General features: G+C 44.6%; 1 protein-coding gene across 1 annotated transcript; it reads right to left on the bottom strand.

Moving 5' to 3' along the window:
• Nucleotides 1-226: 226 nt before the first annotated feature.
• Nucleotides 227-937, bottom strand: CLDN14 (claudin 14). The gene has a single exon (XM_089677980.1). It carries the CDS (start codon nt 935-937, stop codon nt 227-229), a length of 711 nt encoding a protein of 236 aa, XP_089534106.1.
• Nucleotides 938-10800: the final 9863 nt, after the last annotated feature.

Raw genomic sequence — 10800 nt, 5'->3', positions numbered from 1 at the left:
CATACGCCCCCAAAAGAACATCATTCTGTCCTATGTGCATCACTGGATAATAAATTAAAAACCATGAAACTTACAAAGTTACATATTTACAAGTCCTTCTTACTCTCCTCTTAGTCATCCCAGCATTACAGTAAACATTATATAGTCTTAAATAAACTCTTGAGTTAATAAGAATATAATATTATAGTCTGTGTTCATTTGAAGGAGCTAAGGGTGTCCTGGCCACTTAAACAAAGTCATTGATTTGATAGCCATAACGAGAGGCAGAGGACCAGGAAGGGGTATGACTACTTTTGTGGACTGGTGCTGGCTTGCTCATAGCTGCCCTCCGTAGGTGATGTGATGGATGGAGATACGGCACTTGGTCAACTGACTTTCGGCAAGAAGTAAACAGCAACATGATCCCTCCAATGTTAGTCAAGCCTGCTGAGATAAATCCAACATAAAGAGCTTGTCCAATCTCAAACTTCATACCATAGGGAAGAGCTGGGTTGTAAAAGTCATTGACAACGTCATTGGTACACCAGGCCACTGGAATCAGACACGTAAAGCCAGCCAGGAGGAAGAGGACTCCACCAAGGACCGAGATCATCTTCTTGGCCGATGATCCTTTGGCACATTGAGTGCACTTCATGCCAAAGACAGAGACCATGCAGGCCAGTAGTGAAAGGACACAAGACGTGACCATCATACCTCTGGCAATCTGAAGATCTCGAGGAAGGGCCAGCTGAGACTGGTGGACCTGGCACTGGTAAATTCCTGTACTGTGCCAAACGCATTCCATCCAAAGGCCCTTCATATATGCCACAGCCGTGATGATGTTGGTGCCAACGTGTGCAGTCCGCCACCAGTGAGGAAGCACTGTGGAAATAATAGTTCCTATAAAACCAATAAGGCAGGTGAAGAAGCCCAGTAACTGCACTGCCATGCTTGCCATGGTAACTTCAGGACCAGGGTTGATTTTCCTGACAACCGCTAACTTCCCCTTCTTCTTTAAAGTGATGTCCAGTTCACATCTGTGCCTGCGCTAATAACACAAAGAAATTCTGCAGAAGTTAAACATTACCGAAATGCATTATTCAAGTGGCTAGTGAGACAAGAGCTATTAAATGCTCCATTAGCAAATTAATGACTGGGCACTGCTATTGAGGCTTTTTGCTGAAGAACAGAAAAGTGAAAAATTATTTTAGTGCTACTTTGTAAAAATATGTGTAATGTTGTACAGTAACAATGGTGGATGATCACATTTTATTTTTAAATTAGAGGCGTTTCCCTTATTTTTACAAAACACAGCATTGCCTAAAATAGAAGATCTTTGTGTATCATCACCTTCATCACATATCCAGAAAAACAAGCAGGGCCATTTATTAAGCAAATTATCAACAAAACAATTTGTGCAACTCCCTATTCTTGGAATCTAGGATACAAGGGTCGACATTGTCGGGGAGAACGATTTTCACTATAAACTGACCCAAAATCATTTCTATCTAAATCTATAAAAGAAATTGGGCTATACATACTTTATAATAAGTAAGAAAGCTCAATATAGCAAAACTGCATATAAGTTTTATTACCAATCCATAACAGCCTTTCTCAACCAGGGTTCTGTGAAACCCTAGAATTCTTCCCGAGGTTCCTAGCAGCTACTTGAGCAATTTTTGATCATCGGATAGGTAACCACTGACACCGATGATCTGTTTAGCTATCTGTATGGCGGGATTCTTCCTACTGACTATCAGTGATAATTGGTCTCTTGCCTAATTTATTACCAGTGTGAGGGACCCTTTTCTCTTTACCCCCCCAATCTAAGAGGATGTTTCTCCACTGACCACTAGTGTAAGTGGGCACTTCACAAATTACCAGGGTAAAAAGGATGCTTTTGCTTTTTTTCTGTGTCTAAATGGGGGCACATTTTGGCAATCTATATGTAGCACCCTCTTAGTTAGGCTGCTAGAGTTTAGGTAAATTTGGTTTTCAAATTCCCTTTGCTGGGGAGCAGTGATCAGTTGCTTTTGTTGTGGGCTCTGCTGGTGCAGGCTCAACTACTTTCCCCTGCATCCCAACGAATTATGGGATATAGTGGGTGGGAAAATCTGACCCTGGCCTGCTTACTCAGTCTCTCTCAGCCAATCCCTGGTCAAGAGAGTAAGTGACCAGCAGGGGGCTGAGAGGGGTATATATAGGTTGGGGCCTAGAACAGCTTCCTTTTGTTCCCAGTGTATAGACTGCTGGTACCACAGGAGGCATTACAGTGCCCAGGGTGCAGTGAGTACTAGTTTTAAGGATCCTAGAGACTTCCCTTGCCACCTGTGGGAGATCATTACAGTTTACTCAGGATCAGGGGCAGACTGACAACTTATGGGGCCCCCGGGCAATAGGGGATCATGGGGTCTCTGTGTGCTTGCCCAAACTCAAAAAAGCCTATGAAAAAGGTACCAGGGGCATCTCATGGGGCTCCCTACTGACTCCGGGCCCTCGGGCAGTGCCCGAGTTTCCAAATGGTCAGTCCGCCCCTGCTCAGGATTATACACTGTTGAGGAGTTCCTGCATTTAACCTTCACCTTCAAGAGGGTGCTTACACCCTGATGGAGCAGATCAGTTGTATTGTCCTCTGTTACATTTTCCTAGTTGCTTTTGAAGTATCCCACACCCCATCCAATTTAAATCAGCACATAAACTGTAAAAAGACATGCATGGCCTGTTGTCTAATTTGATTGACTGTGAACTACTTTGAGCCTGGCTGCCGAGAGAATGGAACCCAGGATCAGACAGTCAGTCCGGTCTGGGGTTTGTGGTATGCAAACGTAGATTGCTAATACAGAGATCCTTAAGCTGTTTGACTCTCAAGTACTGAAAATATTGGCAAACTGATCTTGGATCCTTAACTGATGCTGATTCTACCAACATCATAAAAGATGTATTTGGGCAGCACAGTGGCTAAATGGTTAGCACTTCCACCTGGCAGTACTAGGGTCGTTGGTTCAAATCCCAACCACGGCACCTCCTGCCTGGAGTTTGCATGTTCTCGCTGTGCCTGTGTGGGTTTTCTCCGGGTACTCTGGTTTCCTCCCACACTCCAAAGATATGCTGGTAGGTGAATTGGCACCTGTCTAAATTGGCCCTAGCATGTGTATATATAAATATAAGTTTAGGGACCTTAGATTGTACGCTCCTTGAGGGTTAGGGACTGATGTGAATGTACAATATATATGTAAAGTGCTGCATAAATTGATGGCGCTATATAAGTACCTGAAATAAATAATAAATAAAATAAAAGCCAAGTAAAAAAACATATCCACTAATGTGTAATTAGAAACATCGTGCATATCATCTCCCATAAGAAGTCACCACTAGACCGGCTCAGCATCACATGCAGTTATTGGCAAGGAAGAGACCAGCTACTGCAGAGCTAATGCCAGGAAGCGGCTGCAGGTGAAGAGCGCCTGTAGAAACCAGCATGGAGTGCACAGGAGTTCAGACATAGGACGTGGCGGTTCTGGGCTAGGCAGATGACGTGGAGCATCACCATAAACGTGACGTGCGAGCATAATGTCAGCGTGGCTACACATTATTACAGGCAGACCTGCACTGGCCATAGAGCACACCAGGCATCTGCCCGGTGGACCTGGGCTGCCTGGCCACATGTCCTAACAAAAGCTGATTTGATGTAGATCTTCTCCAACCATGGCTTCACTCCTTTCCCTTCTCGCATTGTCTTTCAACTCCAGGAGGTGAGGCACTGTTGAGCGAGCCCCAATCAGCGCTGGCCGTGGTTGCTCAATGACAGCTGCAAGGCTGCCCCCCGATATTACAGAACGAAATTGGGCAGGGACGAGCAGGAGTGATGGCAGAGCAAGAGATGGAGGAGTCCAGGTACATAGACATTGTCATTCTGGGGTGCCTGGCCTTCCCTACCACAGTCCAAGCACATAGAGCTCTCAGCTGCCAAGGAACATGTCTTCAAGAGAGAGAGCATTGAGAAGAAGAGAATCTGCAAGGTAAGTCAATGGGACTTCACTACTTCTTCCCCTGACTTCTGAGAAAGACTCTGTGTTAGAGATCATCCCCATGACTGGGCTGATTACTCACCCCCCTGGACCTTTTTATATAGAAGATGATCACTTGATCCCTTGGCTTCTTATATACAAGAGCAGATTACCTGATCCCTTGGCTTATTAATTGTAATTTGGTTTAAAAAAAAAAAAAATGTGTTGTTCAGTCTAAAATACCCGGGCCTATTTTTCGTCCCAGTCCGAGCCTGATTACAGGTATATAAACCAAAATAAACAGCGCAAAACAATACCCAAACCCAATTAATTACATAATAATAAATACAAATTATAAATTATATAAAAAAATATAAATTATATTGATAGTGTCCAAAAAAAACTTAATGTGTCCAAAAAAAATCTTTAAATTAAACATGAAGTCCTGTATCCCAAATTCCAGGGTGCTTCAGCAAACAATTATTAAAGTTATCCTCCTATGATATGTGCTTCCACCATCCACCAGTGCTGTGACCAACATAAACTGCACTCACCAGATTTTGGTGAATAGTAGGCCTTTTAGGACTTCTAGGGATCCTACACCCCCTCTACAGCCTCCAGACCTCCATTCCACCATACAGGGCTAGGATGATCCTTCCACTCACTTTTTGATAAAGACTTCCAAACCCGTTCCACAGTTGTGCCAAAGGAAAAAAGTATATATAGTGTAATATTGCTAATGACCATATAACATATAGTTAATAATACCAGGCCACTCACATTTCACAAGATCCATAAAAGCATTATTTATTAGCCTCCACCGGCCAAAAAGAGTCAACAAAACATCCAGGAACAGCTCCAGAAATCTCACAGCTCGATTCGCAGAGGATGGCAATATGTATGACAACCAGATCCCAAAATGGCTGGAGGAACTTGACTGGCCTGGTCCTGACCTCAACCCGATAGAACACCTTTGGGATGAATTAGAGCAGAGACTGTGAGACAGACCTTCTCGTCCGACATCAGTGCCTGACCTCACAAATGTGCTTCTGGAAGAATGATCAAACCTTCCCATAGACACCCTCCTAAACCTTGTGGACAGCCTTCCCAGAAGAGTTGAAGCTGTTATAGCTGCAAAGGGCGGGCCAACTCAATATTGAACCCTACGGACTAAGACTGGAGTGCCATTAAAGTTCATGTGTGTGTAAAGGCAGGCCGACCAATACTTTTGGCAATATAGTGTGTGTGTACTGGGCTAGCTAGATGGGGAACATTGTACTTCAGACACATACAGTATACAGCTATCCCTCATTTATAGCACGTAAACTCATAGCACAGAGATGGATCTCCCCAGTTCCCCCAACTTATTCTATGTGGGTAAAGGTGGTAAATGGTACCCTATTGCGAGAACAATTAGTGTAGCAACATAATACATGTCCTAATAAATTTATAGAGATAAGTAACAGCAGGTTGGAGACTCCAGGGTTAGCTCCCCCTCAGTTGGTCTTTGATAGGCTTCTAAGCTAAGACACGTACCCTGATTCTCATATTTTCACTATACTATATATGTTGTGAAGAAAATAAATGAGAACTCACATACCATTTTTTTTCTTTTTCTTTTTTCAAATGTTTATTTTTCTCAAAATTATTAAAAAAAAAAAAAGGAGGGGAGGGGGGAACAGTACCATTTTCAATGGCTACATTTCTTTTCTGGCCATTACTGTAATCATTTTGTCATATATAGCAGCCCCAGGTATTAATTACAATAGGTACACTACATTTCTTATAACTCAACTTACTGTTTAAGATAATGTTCTGTGATCTGTAGATATAATAATTATTTGCAGGGGTTCCCCGAGACCTGGAAGTTATTTAAAGAATTTATATGACAAATAATTATACTTTTGTAAGAGTGTGAAAGCACAAAATGGGGTTAATTTACTAAAATTGTAGAGTGCAAAATCTGGTGCAGCTGTGCAGAGAAACCAATCAGCTTCCAGTTTTTTTTTGTCAAAGCTTAATTGAACAAGGTGAAGTTAAAAGCTGATTGGCTACCATGCACAGCTGCACCAGATTTTTCACTCTCCAGTTTTAGTACATTGACCCCAATGTCCACATAGCTCTCATCACTTTCAGTTCTTCTATTTTGTAATCCTTGAGCACAACAGGCATCACTAAATGGTAGACCATGGTCCGAATCCAGACCGAATCAATGTCCTATCCAGATCGCCACAGTCCCACTATTTAGGAGCCATTCTGCCCAGCAGCTATCACCACTGCCATTCTCTCACAGCCAACAGTGGGAGGCATGGCAGGTGATTGGTAGCTGGGATTTAGGGCGGTCCTAGTAACCGTTCACCATCTTTCAGCTCCTGCCCTCTGTCTGCAGCAGCTGTGCCCCCACCTTCCTGTGTCTTGTCCCTTCCAACCTTTCTGTGTCAGATAAGACAGGAGGGGGTTATGTGAAGAGGGGCTCAGGACAGCAGTGGTGGTGGTGGAGGGGGGGGGGGCTAGGCTGAGGACATTAATGGGAAGGGAGCTAAGGACAGTAATGGGGGGGTGAGGACAGTATTGGGGGGTCAGAAGACAGTAATAAGGGGTCTGAGGACAGTAACCGAACTACATAACTGACCTGATACCCAGATACTACCCTACCCGTGCCCTCCGCTCCTCACAGGACCTCCTGCTCTCTAGCTCCCTGGTCTCCTCCTCCCACGCCCAATTGCAGGACTTCTCCAGGACTTCCCCATCCTCTGGAACTCCCTACCCCAATCCATCAGACTGTCACCTACCCTCCTCACCTTCAGGCGCACCATGAAAACCCTCCTCTTCAGGGAAATCTACCCCAACCTCACCTAACACCCGACCTCACCTAACAACTAACCTCCTCCACTCCTCCCACCACTCCATCCCCCACAGCCATCTCCTCCTGTACCACCTCCCCCTTCCTCGAAAGAGCAGGGCCCTCGAACCCCACGTGTAGTGTATTGTTACTGTCTTGTCTCATGTTATGTCCCCCTTGCTATTGTACAGCGCTGAGCATACCCTTTGGCTCTATATAAATACTGTATAATAATATAATAATGGGGGGGGGGTCTAAGGAAACTAATGGGGGAGGTGCTGAGGACAGTAATAGAAGGCTGAGACATTAATGGGGGGAAGAGCTGAGGACAGTAATGGGGAGTGCTGAGAACAGTAATGGGGGGTCTAAGGAAAGTAATGGGGGCCTGAGGACACTAATAAGGGGTGCCAAGAATAGTAATGGGGGGTCTAAGGAAACTAATGGGGAGGGTGCTGAGGACAGTAATGGAAGGCTGAGGACAATAATGGGAGGAAAAGCTGAGGACAGTAATGGGGGGGTCTAAGGAAAGTAATGGGGAAACAAAGAACCAGCAAACACAAATGAAAGTAATGGGGGCCTGAGGACAGTAATGAGGGGTGCCAAGAATAGTAATGGGGGGTCTAAGGAAACTAATGGGGAGGGTGCTGACGACAGTAATGGGAGGTTGAGGACATTAATGAGGAGGGTCTGAGGACAGTAAGGGTCGGTGCTAAGGACAGTAATGGGGGGGGGGGGGAGTCTGAGGACTGTAATGGGGCTTCTGAGGACAACTAATTGTTGGGTACTCAGGACAGTAATGGGGGGTGCTGGGGACAATAATGGGGGGTAATGGGGACAGTAATGGGGGACCTAGGACAGTAGTTGGGGGGGTCTGAGGACTGTAATGGGGGGTCTAAAGACAGTAATGGGGGTTGAAGACTGTAATGGGGGTGCTGGGGACAGTAATAGGGGGGTGCTGAGGACTGTAATTCCATTAATTAAAATTGAATGTCACCCCGACACATCTGCTGAAGTGCAGTGCATTTCTCTGTGGGTCGGGAACGCATGCGATTTTGCACATATTCCCCCGCCATATGTGAACCTACCCCAAGAAGAGAGGAGGGCTGTGATGTGAAGGATCTATGTCATCGCAAAAACATGTGTTTTGGACCTCTGCTGAAAGAACATTTTAGTAATTGGACCTCCATGAATTTTAATTCAATATCCCTGCTGTAGAACAATAAAAAAAAGAGAAAACCCTGCTGTTTATTTAGAGCTGATCTATCCAATATGCTGAGGAACACCTCATTGTGATTTATATAATTCTCTGCAGATTTTGCCTGCGCATGTTCAGAGAAATGCAGAAAGATTTGTTAATTCACCTGGTTTTTGCATTGATTCACTTGTCACTACATAGCATATCAAGGCCCAATGAATGCATCTTTTTACTTAAATATATTTTTTTAAAAAGCCAAATGCAATAAATATGACAAAGCACACAGATACTCTCCAGAACACAATAACGTGTGTTGAGCTAAAATGAAGAGTTTTTCTAATGCCATAGAGGGAATCCAGATTAAAAATGATCTTTTTTTGATAGAAATAAGTAAATATTTTATTTCATAGGTTATCTTTACAATTTTGAATTAGTAAAGACTAAAAGAAAAAGTGCTGCGTCCCTTCATCTGGATTTCAAGGTCGTCCATTATACAAGATAACTGATTACAAATAAGGGGTCACAGGAAATACACTCCCATGTTAATGAGTTAAAATATTTATTTTCCTAATGATCACAACTATTTTTAGAAACCATTAGTGTGCTATTTTTATCATCTGGCTTCAAGGCTAAATGTTATGTTTCTAAATCGGGAAAGTTTGTGCGAAGTAGGACATGACCTGTGTGGGGTCAGTTGCTAATGAAGGGATTAGTATTTGCTAATTTCTAACTAACGGTTTGATTACTTTATCAATTTATGTGCCATGCCGTTTTATATATACAATGTTTTTTCATGTCTACAATTTAGTTTTACACCCTTCTCCTGTGTTTATGACCTGCCCTGCAAACAGGTTTAAAGTGGAATTACCATTTATACTATCTGGTTATTTTTAACCACTCAAGAGTACCAAAATTTATAATCTATATATTGTTAAAGGGGCAGGTCACCCAAAACGTTTCGTTACAGTTACATAGTTAGTCTGGCTGAAAAAAAACAAAAGTCCATCCAGTTCAACCATAGCTTAGTGTTTGGTAGAAGCTAGAGAGTTGGACCACCTATCTCTCTTCTCTCCCCCAGTGACTCTGTTGGTAAGAGTTCCTTGGTCTGCACACCTGCTGAGCCCATTATGAGGGGTTCCCACCATACCTACTGGATTTGCATTTATTTTATAATATGGTAAGAATAACAGGAGGAGCTGGAACACACTTAGGTGGGCAAGATTGCTCCCAGGTAGATAGGAACTTATTTGGGAATTATGGCACTGAAATCTCGCTATTGGAGCATCCAAGATCCAAGACATACATGAAGCCAAAGGCTGACTCAGCCCACCAGGCTCATGCTTTTTATATGTGTGGGCCACTAGGTGGTTCTGAACCAGAGTGTCTGGTACAGCAGGTAGTGACATTGGGTGTTAGACTCCTTTTTAGGTAGAACCCTCTTGCAGTGATGTCAGGGGCAGGGGCGGACTGACAACTAATGGGGCCCCCGGGCAATAGGGGATCATGGGGCCCCTGTGTCCTTGCCCAAACTCAAAAAAGCTTATGAAAAAGGTACCAGGGGCATCTCATGGGGCCCCCTACTGACCCTGGGCCCTCGGGCAATGCCTGAGTTTCCAAATGGTCAGTCCACCCCTGGTCAGGGTAGAGTCAGCACCCTTATATAAGTCATTTAAGGTGGGGCACCATTTCTCTTGGGGTGTGGGAGCCAAACACCCAACACCATGTAACTATCAAACAGGGCAGGAGGCCGTGTGGAATGAACTTGTATGAAGGAGGAGCTGGCTGTAGACATTCTGTCCTCTAAGGAGGTGAGGGCTAGAGTAGATTGCAAAAGTCCTTCTAGTCCAGGCTGGAGAACCCTGTATGAGGCTGCTTCCCTGGAGGGTTCCCAAGAGAGGTGCACCCAGCTAGGAGGTGTCTATAGAGACACAGTCTGGTGAGTACTGATGACACGACAGACTGAAGGGAGATGGCTGTGAGGTGCTGCACATGCTTTCGCTGATGACTACAGCAGAACGTCCAATTCATATGATTGACTGTGTATGTCAAGTGACTCAGGAGTGTGTGTCCTAGTGATGTGACTGTCTTGCCATTCCCAGGACAACATCAGTCAGTGCGGTGAAGCTAACTACAGGGGAGACATTCTTTTTTCTGACTTAAAGGTCAATGGTTGGGAATGTCGTGAGAAGGCCTATGGTGAGGAGCAGGGAACAAAATGGTGGAAGGGTGGGCCTCAGCAGATAGGAAGGTGTTCTAGCAGGGCTGGAGCGAGGGTTGGACCTTGCGCTTGGGTGCCAAAACTAGCCATACACAAGGACCCTCTTACATGCGCTTGCTCTTTTATATTTTGAATATTGTATCAAATATTGTCATTTGTAGATTTGCCGCTAAAGGTTGCTCTAGGTGTCTCAGTGCAGTTCAGTTGTTCCTCTCCTAAAAGCTGCTGAGATAAGATATCAGCAACCCGATTAGGAGTACAGTGTTCATGGTAAGTCATCCACAGGGCCAGGGACAAGGCGGGGAGGGGCAGCAGTCTCAAGGGCAATGCAGTCAACAGGAGCCAGTTGGCGCCATGCTCCACTCATCGCACACACACCCCAGATCAGTGGTTGGCAACCTGTGGGCCACAGCTTCACATCTGCTTTCACAGCTCAGCTACTACTGCCACACCGTATCTGAGTCAGAACTAGAGCTCTCCAATCAGCAGGGCACATGAGCTTTTCTGCTTGCAGATCCATAGGTATGCCTCAGCATTGGGCACGTCAGACCTCTGCACA

Source organism: Staurois parvus, unplaced genomic scaffold (genome assembly GCF_062004578.1).
Source record: "Staurois parvus isolate SC_StPar_1 unplaced genomic scaffold, SC_StPar_1.0 ptg000195l, whole genome shotgun sequence".
NCBI classification, from domain to species: domain Eukaryota; kingdom Metazoa; phylum Chordata; class Amphibia; order Anura; family Ranidae; genus Staurois; species Staurois parvus.
Note: the sequence above shows the minus strand (reverse complement) of the source record. Positions and strands in the feature narration are given on the sequence as shown.

Excerpts from the sequence above, each read along its gene's own strand:
- CLDN14 (XM_089677980.1), bottom strand. The coding sequence starts at position 937 with ATGGCAAGCATGGCAGTGCAGTTACTGGGCTTCTTCACCTGCCTTATT.